The 24,059-nt window shown below is 48.3% G+C and overlaps 1 protein-coding gene across 2 annotated transcripts; it reads right to left on the bottom strand.

Moving 5' to 3' along the window:
• Positions 1-620: 620 nt before the first annotated feature.
• Positions 621-13,837, bottom strand: RPS19BP1 (ribosomal protein S19 binding protein 1). 2 transcript variants are annotated; one of them, XM_075320870.1, is made up of 4 exons: positions 13,735-13,837; positions 13,138-13,305; positions 4,775-4,872; positions 621-1,033 (listed from the first exon to the last, which is right to left on the bottom strand). In XM_075320870.1, the coding sequence occupies exons 1-4, from the start codon at positions 13,787-13,789 to the stop codon at positions 899-901; spliced, it is 456 nt and encodes a 151-aa protein (XP_075176985.1). In that variant the 5' UTR covers positions 13,790-13,837; the 3' UTR covers positions 621-898. The 2 variants fall into 2 exon arrangements, with proteins under 2 accessions (XP_075176985.1, XP_075176986.1); XM_075320871.1 differs by lacking the exon at positions 13,735-13,837 and adding an exon at positions 13,509-13,565.
• Between the last annotated feature and the right edge of the window lie 10,222 nt (positions 13,838-24,059).

Genomic DNA, 24,059 nt, shown 5'->3' with positions numbered 1-24,059 from the left:
GGCCAAACTCGTATTGCATAAGAGCACATTACCCCCGGTCCCAAGGGGACCCCTGCGCAGGCCGAGTGTGGATAGCTTGAGGAGATGCCTCTTCCCTGACGAAGATTTAACCAAATCGAAACGTACGTAGGCTGGCTCTTCTGAGGCTCCTTTCCCACGGATCCCCCACTCGAACTATTCCACCACCTTAAGTGTATGGTTCAAGGATCGCTATCCACACTCGGCCTGCGCAGGGGTCCCCTTGGGACCGGGGGTAATGTGCTCTTATGCAATACGAGTTTGGCCATAATTTGGCCTCAGGTCATGCCGTTCTATAGCAATTTACATGTCATGTTTTTGATATCCAACCCTGTCCCTAATCTTAGGCATTGCATGCGTGTCTGTGCCAAATGCCATTTTACACTACAGTAGCTTATCTGTGCACTCAATATGGTTTGCCTGACACGCAGTCTTTGCATTTTCTTTCGTGACCCGCAGTGCATGACTACATGATTATGAACCAACATGATTGAGGTTGTTTGATTATTTATTGATTATTTACTTTATTGGGATTGTCCGTGCACTATATTTTATTAATATGTTTTAATGATGTCCCGGATGTTCATCCTCACTGTGTGTTTGAATAAACTTTTGTATTTTTTTTGCACCTAAAAAAACTCTTGTCCTCTTGAATTGTACTGTACAAAACTGACAAAATATTCCCCATGATAAATCCATTCCACCTCCTGTCTCTTTTCTTCCAATCTTCGTCCCTCGTCTCTCTCTATAATGACAATCTGTAGATTTCCCCCACTTTTTGTTCTGCACCAGTCGTTCCGCTGTGTTCCCAGGTTGATGAAACCAGGCAGAAGACTCAAAACAACAAAGGAAATCATCAGTCCATGGGGCGACAGCGAGTCTACGATTTTGTTCCAAAATATTCTTTCTGGAACTTTTGGAAGTCCTGGTCTGTAAACATGGACTTTTCTGGCAGTTTTTTCTCCTCTTCTCCGTGTCGGTCTCTTGCTTTCCGTCCCGAGTGCTGAGTCAGGATCTGTATTATACAATAAGACGGGTTGAATCCTGGCAGAAAGTCACGTGTACACCGAGCATTATAGATAAGACATGACAGAAGCAATATTACATTTTGACATGAGAAGCTGTAAATTATTTTAAAAAGGAAATTTCTAACATATAGCAATGATGGGCTATAAAATCAGAGCGCTGAGGGATCTGTTCCCCTTCAATAGAGCACAGCTGTACAAATATGGATGGCACCATGTCAGGTAAGGCTATGTTCACATTTCTGTTTTTTTGCATCAGTCACCTGCACGGCGTAACGCTTGTGACTGATGCGTTGTACAACGGGTGACAAAAAATGAGAAAGCAGATTCCGTTGATAAAGAGAGAACAATCAGCTGATCGTAATGAAAAGCCAGCCGCCGGAAGATCATTTCAGTTTAAAACCTGCGTGGGGGGGGAGGGGGGGTGTGGCGGTAGAGGAAATGATTTTACATGATTTCGGACGTTCTGCTGGGCATGCTCAGTAAAACGTGACGGATTCCTGCACTGGAATCCGTTGTGTGACGCAGGATACCTGCACCATAGACTTACATTATGCCTTCTGACTGATTCCAACGGAATCCTGCGGGGTGCGTTTTTTTGCCGCAACAAAAAACATTGCATGCTGCGTCCCTCCCGCCCGACGATCAGTTAGTAAACAACTGATGCAACGCAGGGTCATCAATCATAATCCGCCACTCATACAAGTCTATGGGAAACAACGGAATCCGCCAAACGAATTGCGTTGTTTATCAGAGCGGCGGATTGTGACTGATCCTAAACAATGGAAATGTGAACATAGCCTAAGGCAACAACATTGCATTTAAAGGGACTCTGACAGCACAAAATGTCTGATCAAACCAAGTACAGGCACTGGTGCATCATACCGTGACCAACTATTGAAGCACCCTTTCCCACCTGCTTCTTTTCTTTATCTCCTCTCTTCTCCATGAAGCCAGAACTGACAATCAAATAGAGGGGTGAGGGAACAAGCAGGTGGAAGGTGCACTTAAATATTTGGTCCCGCCCTGATGCACAGAGTGCCTGTACTCTGTACAGTCATTCTGTGCTGACGGAATGTTTTTAAGAAAATAAGGCTTAATTGCAATACCAGACACAGCCACCGAGCAAAGTGGCACTGTGGTGGGATATATTGTAAAGGGAACTCAGTGCACCAATAAGTGCCACAGCCCTTTTTTTGCTGATTAGTGGGAACTCCGTTTGTTCAACTGCTGGTGAATACATATTGATGGCCATGGCTTGTTGGATCTCAGGAAACCTCTTCAAAGGGGTTGTCCCCTGCTTTTACATTGATGGCCTATCCTTAAGATCTCCTATTGATCTGAATAAGAGGCGGATGTGCAGTACCCGGCCGCAGCTACTATCAGAAGACGGAGCAGTTCCGGAACTGAGCATTTCCAGCTGTCTGCTGCCGCCATTGGCACCGAGAACAGCTGACAGATCTAACATTGATTACCCATCCTAAGGATAAGCCATAAATGTAAAAGTAGCAGACAACCCCTTTAAAGGGAATTTGTCATTTTTCTTTAATGCCCTTGCTCCTTTGTGCCTCTGCTCCACCATTTTGTACACGGCCAGGAGGGGCAGGGAGATGGTGATGTATCACTGCAGGCAGCTGTGCCTGCCCAACTGTGCAGCAATCATAATGCTTCTTCCATTACTATTACTTCTCTAGGTAGATGTGAGCAGCTTCTCCCTCTAGTGTCAGGGGGAAATAACAATTATTTTCATATTTTCTACAGTATAAAAAGGTAAAAAAAATATTATAAAAATAAATGTAATTAAACATACAGTATTTTTTGCTTTATAAGACGCACTTTTGTTGCCCCAAATTTTGGGGGAAGTAGGGGGTGCGTCTTATAGTCTGAATATACGGATTATATACTACAGGGCCTAGGGGAGGTGGGGGCAGCTCTGGAGCGGTGCTGGAAGCTGAGGCAGGCTGGTGGAGGCTGCAGGAGGCAGCGGGAGATCTCCTGCTCCCGCTCATATAATATGCACTGCCGCTGTCCATCACCGTGGTGTTGAAACCGCACCACGGTGATGGGCTGGGGGAGCAGCGTATATTATATCTGCCTGTGCCCCCTTTGATGGCACATGCCCCCCCTGTGTTAGATATGGCCCCCATGTTGCTGCCCACAGTAAAATAAAAAACTCTTTACTCACCTCCTCCAGCGTGTCTCCCCGGTCTCCCTGCTGCCGCTGTGGTCAAGCACGCAGAGATGATGTCACTCTGCTGTACCGATCACATGACCGGCACCAAGAAGCAGGAAGAGCAGGAGATCAGCATCACGTAGGGAGACACCAGGAAGAGAGGGCTGGAGAAGGTAAGGAAAGAGTTTTTATTTTACTATGGGCAGCAGCATGGGGGCTATATCAAACACAGGGGGACGTGTGCCATCCATAGAGGGCCACGGGCAGCACAGGGGCACGTGTGCCATCCAAAGGAGACCTGTGCCAGCTGTAGGAGACGTGTGCCATCAATAGGAGACATGTGGCAGCAATAGGGGACGTGTGCCATCAATGGGGGACATGTGCCAGCACAAGGGGGCTATATTCAATATAAGGGGGCCATATCCAGATTGAGGGGGCTAATTTTAGGATGGGGGGCTATGAGGAACATATACCCTATATGATTTGTTAGACGGACACTGGCATTATAAGACGGACCCCATTTAACATTAAAAAAAAAATCTCTTTTCCTTCATTAAATTTGGGGGTGCGTCTTATAATCAGGTGCGTCTTATAAAGCGAAAAATACGGTATATACCAGGTATATTTAAGGGAGATGAGAGGCACCCCAAGTGTCACATCAGACCAGTCAACACCATTTACATCAGCGTGGTCTGTGTCCTAGATGACCTGCAAGGATTCCTGATCCTGACCACTCCACCAGGCACAGGTGTCATCTAGGCTGGATGAGTGACCAGTGGCCTCAGTGCTGTCTACTGATTGAAGTCAATTCATGCAGAGCGGAAATGATGGCTGCCAACAATGTTGGAGATGTCAAGGAGAGCGCTGTGCATCAGCCACTGTTGTCACCAGATGAGCCTTTGGTGGTGGTTATGTTACAGTGTGGGCAGGTGAGTCTAGTCATTACAAAGCTGCCCTACACTACACTGTGTGAATGGGATACAGTGACCCCTACTACTTGAATAACATCATTAATCCAGTCATTGTGCTTCTGCATGAAGAACACAGGCCTAATTTCATTTTCATGGATGACAATCCGTGTCATCGTTAGGGAACAGCTGCTGTAGATCAGGGGACCTCAAATGGAGCGACTGCACTTTTTGCAGACCTGAATCCCATAGAAAACCTATGGGATCGGCTGAGTCGCAATGTACTCGTAACTCTGAACCCCAGAACCTCAATGACCTGAGTGGGAAGCCATGCCTCTGCAAACAATAACTCCACTTGTGACCAGCAGGAGACGTCGTCAGATGTAATGTAATGTTCTTGGTGGGGGAGGGGGGGGGGTTTACACCCACCATTTTTGTTTCAATAAATTGTTTGAGATGAGGAAATCACCATTGCATGATTCTACATAAATGACCTACTTTCCTCATAAAATATCATAAAATATCCTGAATAGCCTGAACTTTTTACGTTTCCCATAAATTTCACACGAAAGTCAAATATCCCTGACTGTTTGTGAGTAGTGTATATAATGTCTATATATTCTACAAATACTTTTCTACAATGCTCTCACCTTGCTGCACGAGACTTTGCTGGTAACAGCTTGTGATCCAAGCATGTACTTGAGGTTCTGTGCAAGATTATCCTGTGCTGTGCTCTTCTTGTACTCCTCTGTAATAAAAGAATCCATCACACGCTGTTCAAATACATCTTACACATCCTTTGTCTCATTTGTTCTATAAGTGCAAACACGAGCCTTGATCTGGTGAATCTAAAAGCTGCAGGGAAAATATATGACTGACAGATATGTCCCAGAAGAAGGGAATTTTGTTTACTTACCGTAAATTCCTTTTCTTCTAGCTCCAATTGGGAGACCCAGACAATTGGGTGTATAGCTATTGCCTCTGGAGGCCACACAAAGTATTACACTTAAAAGTGTAAGGCCCCTCCCCTTCTGGCTATACACCCCCAGTGGGATCACTGGCTCACCAGTTTTAGTGCCAAAGCAAGAAGGAGGAAAGCCAATAACTGGTTTAAAGACCAATTCAATCCGAGGAAACATCGGAGAACTGAACCATACCACATGAACAACATGTGTACCCGAAAAAACAGAAAAACCCCGAGAAAACAGGGCGGGTGCTGGGTCTCCCAATTGGAGCTAGAAGAAAAGGAATTTACGGTAAGTAAACAAAATTCCCTTCTTCTTTGTCGCTCCATTGGGAGACCCAGACAATTGGGATGTCCAAAAGCAATCCCTGGGTGGGTAAAAGAATACCTCATGATAGGGCCGTCAAACGGCCCTCTCCTACAGGTGGCCAACCGCCGCCTGAATGACTTATCTACCTAGGCTGGCGTCTGCCGAAGCGTAGGTATGCATCTGATAATGCTTGGTAAAAGTAAGTAGACTCGACCAGGTGGGTGCCTGACACACCTGCTGAGCCGTAGCCTGGTGCCGTAATGCCCAGGATGCACCCACGGCTCTGGTAGAATGGGCCTTCGGCCTTGAGAGAACCAGAAGCCCAGTAGAACTGTAGGTTTCAAGAATTGGTTCCTCGATCCCCCGAGCAAGGGTGGATCTGGAAGCTTGCGACTGTTTACGCCGACCAGCGACAAGGACAAAGAGTGCATCCGGGTGGCGCAGGAGCGCCATGCGGGAAGTAGAACCTGAGTGCTCTCACCAGAACCAACAGATGCAAATCTTTCTGAAATTGATGGACTGGACGAGGACACAAAGAAGGTGAGGTGATATCCTGATTGATATGAAAATGGGATACCACCTTAGGGAGAAATTCCGGAACCGGACGCAGAACTACCCTGTCCTGGTGAAGGACCAGGAAGGGAGTTTGTATGAGAGCGTTGCTAGCTCGGAAACTCTCCTAAGAGACGAGACCGTTACTAGAAGGCCACTTCCCGTGAAAAACGGGAAGGGAGACATCCTTCAAAGGCTCGAAAGGCGGCATCTGGAGAGCAATTAGAACCTTGTTCAGATCTCAGGGCTCTAACGGCCGCTTGTACGGAGTGCTGAGAAGACAAACTCCCCGTAGGAACGTGCGTACCTGAGGAAGTCGTCGTTTCTGAAAAAATACAGATAGCGCTGAGACTTGTCCCTAAAGGGAACTGAGCGACAACCCATTTTCCTACCTAGATTGCAGGAAGGAAGGAAACATAGACGATGCAACCGGCCAGGGAGAAACACCCTGCGCCGAGCACCGAGATAAGAACATCTTCCACGTCCTGTGGTCAATCTTGGCGGACGTTGGTATGCTAGCCTGTCTCATGGTGGCAACCACGTCCAGAGGTAATCCTGACGACACTAGGTTCCAGGACTCAATGCCACACCATCCGGTTGAGGGCCGTAGAATTCAAATGGAAGAATGGCCCTTGAGACAGCCAGTCTGATTGGTCTGGTAGTGCCCCCGGTTAGCCTACCGTGAGGCACCACAGAACCGAGTACCACAACATCCTCGGCCAATTTGTAGCGACGAGGATGGCGCGGCCGCAGTCGGTCTTGATCTAGCGCAGTACTCTGGGCAACAATGCCAGAGGTGGCACCTAAGGGAGCTGGAACTGCGACCAATGCTGAACTAAGGCGTTTGCCGCCAGAGCTCGATGATTGTGAAACCGTGCCATGAAGCTGGCACATTGTTGTTGTGCCGTGACGCCATTAGATCGACGTCCGGCCTCTGTCAGCGGCGCCAGATCTCCTGAAACCCGTCCGGGTGAGGAGACCATACTCTTTCGGCCACACCTCAGCGACTTAGGAAGTCAGCTTCCTAGTTTCCACACTTGGGATGTGAATTGTGGATATGGTGGATGCCGTGTCATCCACCCACATCAGAACCTGCCGGACTTCCTGGAAGGCTTGCCGGTTGCGCGTTCTTCCTTGGTGGTTGATGTATGCCACCGCTGTGGAGCTGTCCGACTGAAGTCGGATATGCTTGCTTTCCAGCCGCTGTTGGAAGGTTTGTAGGGCAAGATACACTGCTCTGTGTTCAAGAACATTGATCTGAAGAGTGGACTCTTGCTGAGTCCACGTACCCTGAGCGCTGTAGTGGAGAAAAACTGCTCCCCACCCTGATAGACTCGCGTCTGTCGTAACTATCGCCCAGGACGGGGATAGGAAGAACCTTCTTTTTGACCCAGAGGTGAGAAGAAGCCACCACCGTAGAGATTCCTTGGCCGCCTGAGAAAGAACGACGACTCTGTTGAGGGACGTCGACTCCTTGTCCCATTGGCGGAGAATGTCCCATTGTAGTGGACGCAGTAAAACTGCGCGAAAGGAACTGCCTCCATTGCTACCATCTTACGTAGGAAGTGCATGAGGCGTCTCAATGTGTGCGACTGGTTCTTAAAGAAGAGCTTGCAGCCCGTAGTGAATGCTGTTTGTCTAGCGGCAGCTTCACTATCGCTGAGAGAGTAAGAAACTCTATGCCTAGATATGTTATAGATAGGGTCGGGGTCGGATCTGACTTTAAAAAGTTGATGATCCACCCAAAACTCTAGAGAGTCTCCAGCGCAACGTTCGGGCAGTGTTGGCATGTTTCCTAAGAGAGTGCCTTGACAAGTAGATCGTCTAAATACGGGACCACAGAGTGACCCTGAGAGTGCAGGACTGTGACTACTGCTGCCCTGACCTTGGCGAAGACCAGTTGGACTGTCGCTAGCCGGAAGGTAGAGCTACGAACAGAAGGTGTTCGTCTCCTATAACGAAGCGTAGAAACGCTAGTGCTCTGGATCAATCGGCACGTGTGGATAAGCATCCTTGATGCCTAACGATGCTAGGAAATATCCTTGGGACCTTGAGGCGATGACATGGCGGAGGGATTCCATCCGGAACCGCCTGGTGTCCACGAGCTTGCTGAGCATTTTTAGATCCAGAACGGGACGGAACGGCCCGTTGTTATAGGTACCGCAAAGAATTTGGGGTAAACCGTGACCTTGTTCCTGAAGAGGAACGGGGGTCATCACTCTTTCTGCCTATAGAGTGCACCCTGTTTGCAGAAGAGCAGCGGCCCGGCCGGGAGGTGGAGAAATTCTGAAGAATCGAGTTGGGGGACGAGAAGTGAGCTCTATCCTGTACCCGTGAGACAGAATGTCTCACACTCAATGGTCATTGACCTATGGCAGCTAAATATCGCCAAGGCGGGAGAGCCTGCTACCGACCGAGGCCGCAAGTCATGAGGAAGCCGCCTTGGAAGCGGGTTTTCAGACTGTCGCTTTTTTGGGCGAGACTGAGCCCGCTAAGAATCTTAGCTCCTCTGATCCTTTTGAGTCCACATTGGACGAGGAAAAATGGGACCTGCCCGAGCCTCGAAAAGGCCGAAAACCCCGACTGCCTCTTGCTCTGTTGGGGTTTGTTGTGTCCGGGCTGAGGAAAGGATGAATCCTTACCCCTGGACTGTTTAATGGTTACATCCAACGCTCACCAAACAGTCGGTCAGCAGAAAAAGGCAACTGGTTAGGCAACCTTTTTTGGAAGCAGATCTGCCTTCCATTCACTTAACGAGCAGACCAGGCTCTGCTTAAAAACACGGAGTAGCGGAGGCTACCGCCGCACGGTTCGCAGAGTCCAGGACAACCTGAATCGCGTAAGAAACAAATGCAGACATTTGAGAGGTTAAGGATGCCACCTGCGGCACAGATGTACGTGTAACCGTGTCAATCTGTGTAAGACAAGCTGAAATAGCTTGGAGTGCCCCAAGGGAGAGAATGCCGGAGCCAACGCCGACAGCCTCATAGATGGCTTTCGACCAGAGATCCATCTGTCTGTCAGTGGCATCTTTGAGTTTGCAGTTCCATCTCCCACTGCAACTATGGATCTAGCTACAAGCCTGGAGATTGGAGGATGCCGCTTGAGACACTGGGTCCAGTCCCTGACCAAGTCAGGGGACAGGGATAACGTGTATCCTAAGCCGTTTGGAGAAGCGCATATCTGGATAAGCGTGGTGTTCCTGGACTGCCTCTCTGAAGGCAGAGTGGTCCAGAAAAATACGTGAAGCTGACTCCTCCACTGGAGGAGCTGTGAGAAATAACCCACATTCTATAGATGGACGCTATAAGATTATTTACTATGGCGTCACAATCAGGTGTATCCAGATTGAGAGCGGTCTCAGGATCAGAATCCTGAGCCGCTACTTCCGCCTCATTACACAGCGAGTCCTTCTGTTAGGACCCTGATGAAACCGAGGCCGCTCATAGCGAGCCCACTTAGGCTGTCTGGGACTGACGTCCGTGCAGAGCCGTGACTCTGGGATGCGTGTGACATTCCCGGAGCTGTTAGTTATTCACACTGAGGGGGGCCATGGATCAATGATTCAACAGTGCCCATATTGTGAGAGACATGTCCGGACTGCTAGGCTTCTAGTATCATAGCCATAGTCTCAGAAAAACTGTCAGTAAATACTGCAGACACCGTCCTCATCCCCTGGCCATTAGTGCATATAATGGGAGTCTATGTAACCTGCCGGCCGTATAGCCGTACATGCTGTACCAGCTGTATAGAAAAACATGTGGTTCTGCACCTTTGTTTTACACAGAGAATATGCTGATAACTCCTCCGCATAATCCAGGAGGGTATATACAACGTGCGACCAAACAGTGCAATGTATATAGTACAAGCATATCTATAAGTGCACTTCTGCACTAGTGGGGTTAGCACCACAGGTGCTGCTTAACGCCTGTTACAGCGATTGTGTGACTATCAGAATGCCAGGGTCTTCCACACTTGTCTCTGTATCGTACAGAAACTGACACTAATGGCTGCCAGCGTCCTTGTAGAGAAGGAAGCCGTGGGCGTGCCTGAGAAAGTGCGGGAATCCGGATTCACAGTGCACACAGTGAGAGGGGTGGAGTATGCAAAACATACTCCAGCTCTCAGCGCTGCTCTATGCAGCGTCACGCCCCTACCCTGACTGTCAGGGCTGTGGGCGGTAACGAAGGGAGACTAGGCCCAGAAGCCGGGGACTCGAGTTAACAGCGCGGCCGCCGTAAAAGCGCGGGCCGCGCTGAAGTCCCCGGCGCACCACAAGTGCCAGCCGCGCCGCAGTTCCAGCGGCCGGCGCGACCGATTCATAGAAGTGGCCAGCGTCCCGCCCCTCTCCTGACTGGCAGGTCTGGGGGCGGGAACGAACGGAAGCAGGCCGCAAAAGCCGGGGACTCTAGTTATCAGCGCGGCCGCCGTAAAAGCGCGGGCCGCGCTGAAGTCCCCGGCGCACCACAAGTGCCAGCCGCGCCGCTGCCAGCGGCCGGCGCGACCGATTCCTGGAAGTGGCCAGCGTCCCGCCCCTCTCCTGACTGGCAGGTCTGGGGGCGGGAACGAACGGAAGCAGGCCGCAAAAGCCGGGGACTCTAGTTATCAGCGCGGCCGCCGTAAAAGCGCAGGCCGCGCTGAAGTCCCCGGCGCACTACAAGTGCCAGCCGCGCCGCAGTCCCAGCGGCCGGCGCGACCAGTTCCCATAAGTGAGCCTGCTTCAGCGAAGCTGAATGAGGCCATGGCACAGGCGCCGCAGCGCTGATGTCCCCCGGCGCACTACAACACCCAGCATGCTGCGGTGTGAGCGCCAAATGCACGGGGACACAGAGTACCTTGAGGAAGCAGGGCCATGTCCCTGATGTACTCCGCTCCATCCAGCATCTTCTCCAGGGGCTGTAGATGGAGCACGGTCTCAGTGCCTGGAGACCGGTAAATCCCACTTCACCCAGAGCCCTGTAAAAAGGGATGGGGAAGGAATCAGCATGTGGGCTCCTGCCGCCGTACCCGCAATGGGTACCTCAACCTTACAAACACCTCCGACATACAGTGGGGTGAGAAGGGAGCATGCTGGGGACACTATATGTGTCCTCTTTTCTTCCATCCGACATAGTCAGCAGCTGCTGCTGACTAAAAAGTGGAGCTATGCGTGGATGTGTTGCCTCCTTCGCACAAAGCACAAAACTGGTGAGCCAGTGATCCCACTGGGGGTGTATAGCCAGAAGGGGAGGGGCCTTACACTTTTAAGTGTAATACTTTGTGTGGCCTCCAGAGGCAATAGCTATACACCCAATTGTCTGGGTCTCCCAATGGAGCGACAAAGAAAGAACTGATTATGAGTAGGAGTTCCTGAAACATGAACTGTGACCGGGCTACTGGCTTTAGTATTAAAAGAGATGATTAAAGGCAGTCAGCAGGTTTTTGCTGCCTCATCTGTGCGCTGCATGATGTAGGCAACGAGAGACTGAATCCCAACAATGTATCACTTAGGTTACTGGCTGCAGCAGTTCTGGTATAATCAAAATTTTTAGCTTTAGTCAAGTAGCAGAGCTGAGAGAGCTGTACCCGCCACACCAGGCTCTCTATAGAGATTGTACATTGACAGTGAGGTGCCAATCAGAAGAGTGGGCATTTTGGACTGCTGTGCATGTAGCTTTGTGTTGAGCAATGATAAGGGTCCTGCTGCGTAAACAAAGATAACAAATAAACAGGACTTTCTTTATTAACCATTGCAGCATGCTGTCTTCAGCTTACATAGCAAAAACCTGCTGACAGGTTCCCTTTTAAGAAATTCACTTCTTAGGGGTAGACTAAATAAAGGCACCTACAGCACTCAACTGTGCTCTCCAGTCCTATAGACATTGCATGGAGCAGTGGAGCACATCTGTGACCACTGCTCCAGTCATACTCCTCACTGCAGTCATGTAATGAAGAGCAACATGGAGCTCTGGTCCTTCACTTTGGTGAATGTTGGGATCCAGACTGTGGATAGGTGATTAATGAAATTTATGGCACAAGCCCTTTAGACCACAGGTTTCTCTTACTGCACTCAACATAGACTGATCTGCCTTAACATTAAAACCACCAGTCAAATGTGGTGTAGGTTCTCCTCCTGCACAGACCACCGAGGACGTCCTGTGGTGTCTCGCAACAAGACAGTAACAGATGAGCCTTTAACTCCTGTAAGTTGTGAGAGGCGGCCTCCACAGATCAAATTTGTTTTCTCAGCACATCCACGGATGCTTAAAGGGAACCTGTCACTAGATTTGGGGCCCATAAGCTGCGGCCACCACAACCGGGCTCTTATATACAGCATTCTAACATGCTATATATAAGAGCCCGGCCGCTGTGTAGAACATAAAAATCACTTTATAATACTTACCTAAAAAGTCGCTGTGGTGGAGATGGGTCATATGGGTGTCTCCGTTCTCTGGTGCCGCCTCTTTTGGCCATCTTTGTTGTCCTTCTTCTGAAGCAGGGGTGCATGACGTCTCCTACGTCATCCACACTCGCCAGCATTGAGGTCCTGCGCAGTGCGCCTGCGTAGGACGTGTCATGCACACAGGCTTCAGGAAGACAAAGATGGGCGAAAGAGGAGATGCTGGCACCGAAGACGCCAATATGACCCAACTCCACCGCAGCGACCGTTTAGGTGAGTATTATAAAGTGATTTTTACGTTCTACACAGCGGCCTGGGCTCTTATATACAGCATTCTAACATGCTGTATATATGAGCCCACTGGTGGTGGCCGCAGCTTATAGGCTCCAAAACTGCTGACAGTTTAACCTGACTAAGATCTGCCACTAACACCTCATTTACATGTCAGTGGTTTCTTTTGTACAGAGAAAAAAAAAAACAGAACAATGTTCATCACTGGTCAGAATAAGCCAAACATTGAGCTCTCCACTAATTGAAGAAACGCATAGAAAAATTTCCACTAGTCCACAGCTGATTGGCTAGCAATAGATTTCCTCCTGGTATATAGCGCTGTGTGTGCATTCTATGTTTCTATACAGATTTTGTTTCACAACACACAAACAAAAGGAGATTAGTAGAGAATCTTGTGTCTATGTTTAGTGCTCACTCATCAGATCCAATTTCCATTTCCTCCTCTGCAAACTACAGACTAGAAATATACAATGCGGGTCCCATTCTGTGCAGTTGGTGCCGGGCTCAGGACTCTCACCCACTGCTGATCTGATCACCCTGTTCTTGGCGGACGCCCTCTGGTTCTGCGGCACTCCTTGCTGCTTCAGTCTCCTGCGCTGCTTCTTCATTCCTATCTTGTGACTACTCAATGTTGCCTGTTGATTTTTACCTCCTTTTTTCTTCTTGAACTTCGAGACGTTATTGTCTGAGAAATACAGAAACATAATGTCAGAGAGGAGACGAGAACAACCTGCAGGTTATGACCATAATGACCGCACTGATCCTCCTGCATACACCACTAGGGGGAGCGGGCGATCACAGACAGTACATTACTGGTATTCTGCCATATTATGTTATATAATAAGGGTAGAAATACCACAAAGCAATCGAAGAAGGAAAAGAGCGCACACAATGAAAGCATTCTGCACACCAATGACAACAATAGATCACTGAGCAAAATACAAGCCCTGTGTGGTTACATGACAGCACACAGAGGTCTGGAAGAAGGGGGAAATCTGAGATCTTTCCTTCTAAGCCCAGCAGCAGTGCTGACGTCATCACAGGGCGACATCACGTAGCAAGGCATGCCGGGAAATGCATCCTGCAAGGTCAGCGCCTCCGCTACACTTCTCACCGCTAGGATCGGAGCTCAGAAGCTCCAGGCCCTTCCTGATCAGCGCCGCGGACATGTTCCCTCCAGTGCTGCAGCTACACGTGTGACTTGACTTCCTACACCGATTACTTACCACTTCCTGCATCACGTGACGCACTTCCGTACACAAGCTACCACACGTGTGCTGTGGCGCTGCTATACACACAGCCGGCCACTAGATGGCGATAATAGCGGTCCAGAGTCCTATAACAGAACAGGCATGTGATGGGGCCGTGCTGCTAATACGTCTGCACGGGAGAAGGCATTTTCACTCGAACTACAAGAGGGCGCTACCAGCAAGAAATGGCTGCTGCAGCTGCTAGAGAGAGAGGTGCTAGAGGGGTAGAAGAAAGAGGAGTTCCATCAGGTCGGCGGCTGCACAGTGGCCTGTGGCTACACGGTCGTCTATGGCTGCACAATGGCATGAGGCTGCACGGTGGCCTGGGCTTTCTGGGGCTGCACGGTGGTCTATGAATCCTGGGGCTGTGGCTTCTGGGGCAGCACAATGCCATGTGGCTTCTTTGACTGCAAGGTGGCCTGGGATTCCTGGGGCTGCATGATGAACTGTGGCTTCTGGGGCTGCACGGTGACCTGGGGCTGCACGATGGCCAGTGGCTTCAGGGGCTGCACGATGGCCAGTGGCTTCAGGGGCTGCACGATGGCCAGTGGCTTCAGGGGCTGCACGATGGGCAGGGGCTGCACGATGGGCAGGGGCTGCACGATGGGCAGTGGCTTCAGGGGCTGCACGATGGGCAGTGGCTTCAGGGGCTGCACGATGGCCAGTGGCTTCAGGGGCTGCACGATGGCCAGTGGCTTCAGGAGCTGCATGGTGACCTGTGGCTTCTGGGGCTGCACAATGGCCAGTGGCTCCAGGGGCTGCACGGTGACCTGTGGCTTCTGGGGCTGCACAATGGCCAGTGGCTGCACGGTGGCCTGTGGCTTCTAGGGCTGCACGGTGACCTGGGGCTTCTGGATTTGGAGGTTGCATGTGCCATGTTTGTGCCTTATGGTTACATCCAGCAGTGTGATCACGGTCACATTCACTATCTTTAGTTACAACATAGCAATATGGTAGTGATGGGTCACCCGCCATTGATCCGCCCAGAGTCGGCACCCTCCCGGGGGCAACACACTCCCCACTGATAGTCTCTGGATGGCTGTCACTCGGGCGTTAAATGGCGGTATTCAGGTGCCTCGCCCACCCCGCCTGAAAAATGGTTAGGTCGCATTGGACTCCAATGATTTTACCACAGATATTGTTAGCGGTGATCACATATTTAATAGGGAACCGTTTGTCTCTTTATCATCAGCCAAATGATTCAGATCACTAAAAAGAGGCTGTCTACCTACACTACAATACGGTGATTTATGTCCAATAGAGCCAGGCCGATGTTCCATTACTGCTGGAAGAAAACTGTATACTTCTTGATGAGGCCGGTGTTGCCTTGTGTTCATAAAAATACCATGGATAGTACAGAAGTGCTGGAGGTGCTGAGGCCGGGTACATGGGCAGTAGTGTCTGCTTGTGGAGCGGGGATGTGGGATACTTTACTGCATGGGATTTGTCTATGCAAACCCTGAGTACAAACCATGCCGTTACCCACAGCTAGCTTACCTCATGACAGGCCCTCGTACACATTACATAGCCGTCAGCTGAGATCGGACAGCCATCAGCTCCAACCCCAGACATGGGAGTGTTAAGCTGAGCCCCTGTTTTCCCTATAAGAGTTGCTGTCAGTCTCTTCGAGAGGTGGCTAATCCCCCCACTGAACAAAAGGATCGGCCATCAGGCCCCTATACTTATTAGATGGATGTCTGAAACTGGCAGCTTAGTGACTAGTGCAGTGGTCCCTAACCTTTCTTACCTTGAGAGCCATATAAAGCTCTTAGGGAGGTTTGCAAGTCAAATTCAAAGTACACCTGATTTCTGGATCTTCATCTCTTGGCCAGAGCAGATGGTGGTTGTAAAGAGCTTCTGTAGCTTTGGAAAGTCCATCCTGCTTTACACCTTCAGCCATTCATGAGAATGAGCGCTGTGTAATGCTTAAGCTAGGGTGAATTGGCGACGTGTTGTGCGACACTGAAATCACAGTGACATCAGTAACAATTTCCTATGCTGCCGCGTTGTGACCTCCAACATACTGAGTCACAAATGTTTCCAAATGGTTGCATTTTCTGTCGCTCGTTGCATACAACATACCGTACTTAACATAGACGCCAATGCAGGTTGCATACAGCATGTGACTTTTCTGCAACTTGGCTGTTTTATTTACAGTAAAATCACATCTCTAAAATAATAGCACGACACCAGCTCACACACAAATTGCATAATGTTTTGTTGGGGTTTTTTTGTGTGAAGTACTGTTACACGGTGCATGCCACCTTGTAGTTACAGCATAAATTCTAAGGTGGATCCGTTGAAGCGCCGATCGGTACGAAACAGCCGTCATCCGGCTCAGTGCTCCTGACTGTACCCTCTCCTCCTGTTTCCACAAACACTGTGGCTGCTGTTTGTATAAGTCTGGATCAATAAAAGAAAACTTTCATGATTGAAGTGTGTCACTGTTCGTCTGTGTTCCTGGATTACAGCCTAAATCTCCCCATGGCGGCACTACATGGAGCGCGAATACTTTACTGCCAGGTTTTCCTAAAGACTATAGCTACAATGGCATGTAAAAGTTTGGGAACCCCTGGTCAAAATTACTGTTATTGTGAACAGTTAAGCAAGTTAAAGGGAATCTGTCACCAGATTTGGCGACTATAAGCTGCGGCCACCACCAGTGGGCTCTTATATACATCATTCTAACATGCTAGGGGCGATCTCTGGACTAAAATACAGCAAAAAACTTTTTAATTATTGATACAGATATATTCTTCTGATATTGGTAGTTGACTACAACTAGGACCATCCCATTATTAAATGACAGAGAAACACTGACGATAGTACTCTCTATGACAGTGCATGTACCTTTTCTTGTGGGCTCTTCTTTGGTGATACACTTTACCCACTATTATACAGGAGCACTGGGTACTTATAGATAGAGGAGGGTCAGCATAGAGATTGGTCAACGAGGAACGGGGGCGTCACGTAATTTTAGGACGCCGACCCCTGTAATTCAGGAAGGGTAAAAGTAGGGAGTATATCAATTCCCACCTTATCTTCTTACAGTACAGACAAAAAGTTTGGACACACCTTGTCATCTCTAGAACAACTGTTAAGAGGAGACTTTGTGCAGCAGGCCTTTATGGTAAAATAGCTGCTAGGAAACCACTGCTAAGGACAGGCAACAAGCAGAAGAGACTTGTTTGGGCTAAAGAACACAAGGAATGGACATTAGACTAGTGGAAATCTGTGCTTTGGTCTGATGAGTCCAAATTTGGGATCTTTAGATCCAACCACCGTGTCTTTATAGAAAAGGTGAACGGATGGACTCTACATGGCTGGTTCCCACCGTGAAGCTTGGAGGAGGAGGTGTGATGGTGTGGGGAGGCTTTGCTGGTGACACTGTTGGGGATTTATTCAAAATTGAAGGCATACAGAACCAGCATGGCTACCACAGCATCTTGCAGCGGCATGCTATTCCATCCGGTTTGCGTTTAGTTGGACCATCATTTATTTTTCAACAGGACAATGACTCCAAACACACCTCCAGGCTGTGTAAGGACTATTTGACTAAGAAGGAGAGTGATGGGGTGCTACACCAGATGACCTTGTCTCCACAATCACCAAACCTGAACCCAATTGAGATGGTTTGGGGTGAGCTGGACCGCAGAGTGAAAGCAAAAGGGCCAACAAGTGCTAAGCATCTATGGGAATTCCTTCAAGACTGTTGGAAAACCATTTCCAGTGACTACGTCTTGAAGCTCATCAAGAGAATGCCAAGAGTGTGCAAAGCAGTAATCAAAGCAAAAGGTGGCTACTTTTGAAGAACCTAGAATATAAGACATATTTTCAGTTGTTTCACACTTTTTTAAGTATTTCATTCCACATGTTTTAATTCATAGTTTTGATGCCTTCAATATGAATCTACAATTTTCAGAGTCCTGAAAATAAAGAAAACTCTTTGAATGAGAAGGTGTGTCCAAACTTTTGGTCTGTACTGTATATCAACATAAAATAAAAAAATTGTGTGTACTGTTTTTGAGGCATAAATGTTCAATAAAATTATTGTTTTTAAGGTAATGAAAAATTTGGTAGCTGCTTAGAAGAACCCATGGCTGCTGATTTTTGCCACAAGTTTAGAGGAAGCTGGGTTTTTATAAAGCTGTGAAATGTATATCACCTGGCCTTTACTAACGATGATAGTGAACTAGCCATAACCGTAACTTTCTGATTAAGGTCTGAATCCTTGGTCACAGTTTTCTGAGCAGAAAAATCTCCAAGGGTGCCCACACGTTTTGTAATTTTTTTTAAATGTAAAAGATGAAAATATTTTTGTTATTGATTAGACCAGAACAATTGTCCAAACATGACATTACCTAGGATATACAGGTAGCGGAGGGAATGCGCATTCCCTCCGCTACCTGTATATCCTAGGTAATGTCATGTTTGGACAATTGTTCTGGTCTAATCATGCGTATATGGTGTTTTTCACCACTGCTGCGTGAAATACACATTGACCGCAGTGTGAGAGTGTGTATGTGTGTGTGTGTGTGTGTGTATATATATATATATATATATATATATATATATATATATATATATATATATATATATATATATATATATATATATATATATATATATATATATATATATATAACTAGAAGGTGGCCCGATTCTACGCATCGGGTATTCTAGAATTTACGTATTGTGTAGTTCATGTATGATTTTTGTTATATATATATATATATATATATATATGTAGAGAGAGATGTTGTTGTGTGTAGTTACCAAGTGTTTGTGTAGGCGCTGTACATGTTCTGGGTGTTGTCTGGGTGTGGCGGGGGGTGAGAGCGGTGTTGTATGTGTGTTGCGTGTGTTGCGTTGTTTGTGGAGCGCTGTGTTTCTGTAGCGTTGTGTGTGTTGCGCGGTTTGTGTGTGTGTGGTGTGTTTTGGGGGGAGGTATGTTTTGTGCAATGTGTGTGTTGTGCGGTATGTGCGTATATTTGTGTGTGCCGCGGTGTTTGTGTGTTGGGTGTTGTGTGTGTGCAGCGTTGTCTGTGTGTGTGGGTGTCTGTGTAGGGCAGTTGTTTGTGGTGTGGTGTGGTGTGGTGTGGTGTGTGTGTGGTGTGGTGTGGTGTGGTGTGGGTGTGTGTGTGTGTGTGTGTGTGTATCAGCCTCTCTTCTCTCAGCCTACCTCTCCCAGCCTCCCTCAGCATCAGCCTCCCTCTCCCAGCCTCCCCAAGCATCAGCCTCCACCAGCATCAGCCTCTCTCCTTCCAGCCTCCCCCAGCATCAGCCTCCGCCAGCATCAGCCTCTCTCCTTCCAGCCTCCTCCAGCATCAGCCTCCCTCTCCCAGCCTTCCCCAGGATCAGCCTCTCTCCTCCCAGCCTCCGTCCTCTCAGCCTTCCCCAGCATCAGCTTTCCCCTCCCAGCCTCCCTCAGCATCAGCCTTCCCCAGCATCAGCCTCTCTCCTCCCAGCCTCAGCCTCTCTCCTTCCAGCCTCCCCCAGCATCAGCCTCTCTCCTTCCAGCTTCCCTCAGCATCAGCCTCCCCTTCCCAGCCTTCCCCAGGGTCAGCCTCTCTCCTCCCAGCCTCCTTCCTCCCAGCCTCCTTCCTCCCAGCCTCCTTCCTCCCAGCCTCCCCCTCCCAGCCTCCCTCAGCATCAGCCTTCCGCTCCCAGTCTCCCCCAGCATCAGCCTCCCCATGCATCAGCCTCCACCAGCATCAGCCTCTCTCCTTCCAGCCTCCCCCAGCATCAGCCTCCCCTTCCCAGCCTTCCCCAGGATCAGCCTCTCTCCTCCCAGCCTCCTTCCTCCCAGCCTCCCCCTCCCAGCCTCCCTCAGCATCAGCCTTCCGCTCCCAGTCTCCCCCAGCATCAGCCTCCCCAAGCATCAGCCTCCACCAGCATCAGCCTCTCTCCTTCCAGCCTCCCCCAGCATCAGCCTCTCTCCTTCCAGCCTCCCTCAGCATCAGCCTCCCGTTCCCAGCCTTCCCCAGGATCAGCCTCTCTCCTCCCAGCCTCCTTCCTCCCAGCCTCCCTCAGCATTAGCCTTCCCCTCCCAGTCTCCCCCAGCATCAGCCTCCCCAAGCATCAGCCTCCACCAGCATTAGCCTTCACCAGCATTAGCCTCTCTCCTTCCAGCCTCCCCCAGCATCAGCCTCCCCAAGCATCAGCCTCCACCAGCATCAGCCTCCCTCGTCCCAGCCTCCCCCTCCCAGCCTCCCCCAGCATCAGCCTCTCTCCTCCCAGCCTTCCCCATGATCAGCCTCTCTGCTCCCAGCCTCCTCCAGCACGCCGTGCTCCTCTGCCGACACTCACACACCCGATCGCATCCACTCACACACACCCGATCGCATCCACTCACACACACCCGATCGCATCCACTCACACACACAGACACTGACGATATCGCACATACGCGCTTATACTCACAACATCCGGAGGTATCACATGCTTCTGGCCATGTGATCCTCCCGCAGGTCCTGGAAGCTAACAGCACAGTACCGCCGCCGAGAAGCAAGCGATATCCCAGGATGTTGTGAGTATGTGGATGCGATGTGAGGTGTGTGTGAGGTGTGTGTGATCTGATTTGTGTGTGTGTGTATGTGTGTGCTGTTATGTGTGTGTGCTGTTATGTGTCTGTATTTTCCGCCGCTGCAGGACCTTGATGTGTGGATGCGATGTGATGTGTGTGTGAGGTGTGTGTGAAAGTGAGTGTGAGCCGGTGTACACTGGTAACTATGATACACATCGGGTAACTAAGGGACCTTAGTTACCCGATGTGTATAATGGTTACCAGCTTTCACGGCCTCCGTCAAGATCCCAGCATCGCAAGGTTATGTCTGGCGCTGCCGGGATCCTGACGCAGCCGGTGTAGAAGCAAGCGATATCCCAGCATGTTGTGATGTGTGAGAGTGAGTGTGAGAGTGAGTGTGAGAGTGAGTGTGATGTGTGTACTCACCTGGGAGTCGCGGCTCCGTGTCAGTTGGGCCAGAGCGAGCGTGCATTGCGTGAGGGGGGCGGGGCCTGCAGAGAGCCGGGGCGAGAGGCCAATCCGTGTGGGGGGGCGGGGCCATGGCGAGCCCAGCGGCCAATCAGCTTTGTGTCACCGTAAGGACACAATTTCGGAGCATGACAGACAGACAGACAGAATAAGGCAATTATATATATATAGATATATATATATATATATTGAATCATTTTATTTACTCTCACTACATTGTATATTGCGGTCCTTGTGTCTTTTTGCTGCGGTACTGATTCTCACCATCAACACGGATATATACTTATATGGTGTTTTTTCTTCTACTGCTGCTGCATGAAATACACATTGACCCCAATGTGAGAGTATGTGTATATATATATATGTATATATATATATATATATAATTATATACATTCATTGAACTATCTTATTTACTCTCACCATAATTGTATGGTGTGGTCTTTGTGTCTTTTTTACTGCGGAGTTGATTTCCACCACAAACACAGATATATATTTATATGGTGCATTCTATATGATATAATTTTTCCACATTGAGAAGTTAGATACTACCATTCCTGGCTTCTCTTATATATACTAGGTTTCTAGTTTATTTGTATATTATATCTTACATTAAGAGTTGCCCTGGTATACCATCTCTGTGAGTTTGTCTTCTCTTAAAGTTGTGGGTTACTATTGCCCTGCTTGGATATGACCTTATACTATCTTTGTATATAACTGGTACATTGCTACCAATTTTTGCACGGTCTGCGGTGATGTATACCGTTCTCTCCTTCCCATCACCTTTCCGCATGTTCTAAATCATAATATGAATATCAATAAAAAAAGTTCAAGCAAACAGAAAGACAGAACCCAAAAGTGAGATAACAAACCATGTGCACGAGTGGAAATGAGAAACAATAAATGCTAGCAAGGGTTATCTTCTACAATCTAACAAATGGAAACAAGATCGGTGTAGGTAAAATAGAAGACAGAGCAAATACAGTGCCTACAAGTAGTATTCACCCCCCTGCAGATTTAGCAGGTTTGATAAGATGCAAATAAGTTAGGGCCTGCAAACTTCAAACAAGAGCAGGATTTATTAACAGATGCATAAATCTTACAAACCAACAAGTTATGTTGCTCAGTTAAATTTTAATACATTTTCAACATAAAAGTGTGGGTCAATTATTATTCAACCCCTAGGTTTAATATTTTGTGGAATAACCCTTGTTTGCAATTACAGCTAATAATCGTCTTTTATAAGACCTGATCAGGCCGGCACAGGTCTCTGGAGTTATCTTGGCCCACTCCTCCATGCAGATCTTCTCCAAGTTATCTAAGTTCTTTGGGTGTCTCATGTGGACTTTAATCTTGAGCTCCTTCCACAAGTTTTCAATTGGGTTAAGGTCAGGAGACTGACTAGGCCACTGCAACACCTTGATTTTTTCCCTCTTGAACCAGGCCTTGGTTTTCTTGGCTGTGTGCTTTGGGTCGTTGTCTTGTTGGAAGATGAAATGACGACCCATCTTAAGATCCTTGATGGAGGAGCGGAGGTTCTTGGCCAAAATCTCCAGGTAGGCCGTGCTATCCATCTTCCCATGGATGCGGACCAGATGGCCAGGCCCCTTGGCTGAGAAACAGCCCTACAGCATGATACTGCCACCACCATGCTTGACTGTAGGGATGGTATTCTTGGGGTCGTATGCAGTGCCATCCAGTCTCCAAACGTCACGTGTGTGGTTGGCACCAAAGATCTCGATCTTGGTCTCATCAGACCAGAGAACCTTGAACCAGTCTGTCTCAGAGTCCTCCAAGTGATCATGAGCAAACTGTAGACGAGCCTTGACATGACGCTTTGAAAGTAAAGGTACCTTACGGGCTCGTCTGGAACGGAGACCATTGCGGTGGAGTATGTTACTTATGGTATTGACTGAAACCAATGTCCCCACTGCCATGAGATCTTCCCGGAGCTTCTTCCTTGTTGTCCTTGTGTTAGCCTTGACTCTTCGGACAAGCCTGGCCTCGGCACGGGTGGAAACATTCAAAGGCTGTCCAGGCCGTGGAAGGCTAACAGTAGTTCCATAAGCCTTCAACTTCCGGATGATGCTCCCAACAGTGGAGACAGGTAGGCCCAACTCTTTGGAAAGGGTTTTGTACCCCTTGCCAGCCTTGTGACCCTCCACGATCTTGTCTCTGATGGCCTTGGAATGCTCCTTTGTCTTTCCCATGTTGACCAAGTATGAGTGCTGTTCACAAGTTTGGGGAGGGTCTTAATTAGTCAGAAAAGGCTGGAAAAAGAGATAATTAATCCAAACATGTGAAGCTCATTGTTCTTTGTGCCTGAAATACTTCTTAATACTTTAGGGGAACCAAACAGAATTCTTGTGGATTGAGGGGTTGAATAATAAATGACCCTCTGAATAAACTTTTCACAATGTAAAAAAAAAAATAAAGAAATAACATTCTTTTTTTGCTGCAGTGCATTTCACACTTCCAGGCTGATCTACAGTCCAAATGTCACAATGCCAAGTTAATTCCGAATGTGTAAACCTGCTAAATCTGCAGGGGGTTGAATACTACTTGTAGGCAATGTACAACCCTGATCTCTGTCCAAACAGCAATGGGGTTGGAACTCCTTAGAAGAAATCCACATAGGAAATAAATATAGGCAATGAAATGCTGAAAATGGAGAGTATATAACGCAACACCCAGAATGTGATTGGAAAGAGACAATGAATAATAGAAAACAGGTGATCACCGCACAACATAAGAAAAGAAGCAAATGTGATGGTAAATTAGAATGAAGTACTGGGCCAGGAATTGACCAAGATGTGGCTGAACAGGAAGGGAATCAGACCACAAAGTAGAAGGTCACCGGCTCAAACCCTAAGACATGATGTAACTTTCAAATAAAACTTACAGGGACATTAGCGCCTCAGAATAAAGGAGTTGTGTAACTGGTTGGGTACTTGCTGAATAAAGGATAGGTCTTTAGGTAATACCTTTTGACATATTTGCCAAATCAGAAAAGGTGGGGAGCTTCCCTTTAACCCTTCAGGTCCTATATTGATCCGGTCATCATCATCATTCAGGATACCTGGATCCTGCCAGGACTCCCTGACCTTTTTAACCCCTGTTTAATTTATTTATATGAAATAAATATATATTTTAAACTTCAAACAACTTTACATTTGTTTCCTTTTCTAATTTAAT

This window comes from Anomaloglossus baeobatrachus, chromosome 8, assembly GCF_048569485.1.
Source record: "Anomaloglossus baeobatrachus isolate aAnoBae1 chromosome 8, aAnoBae1.hap1, whole genome shotgun sequence".
Classification (NCBI taxonomy): domain Eukaryota; kingdom Metazoa; phylum Chordata; class Amphibia; order Anura; family Aromobatidae; genus Anomaloglossus; species Anomaloglossus baeobatrachus.
Note: the sequence above shows the minus strand (reverse complement) of the source record. Positions and strands in the feature narration are given on the sequence as shown.

Bases quoted from the DNA above. Each gene is read 5' to 3' on its own strand.
- RPS19BP1 (XM_075320870.1), bottom strand. From the start codon at position 13,789: ATGTCCGCGGCGCTGATCAGGAAGGGCCTGGAGCTTCTGAGCTCCGAT. The intron at 4,873-13,137 runs GTGAGAGTCCTG...CTTTTATTACAG, and splicing joins GGTGATCAGATCAGCAGTGG to AGGAGTACAAGAAGAGCACA. The intron at 1,034-4,774 runs GTGAGAGCATTG...TGTATAATACAG, and splicing joins GCAAAGTCTCGTGCAGCAAG to ATCCTGACTCAGCACTCGGG.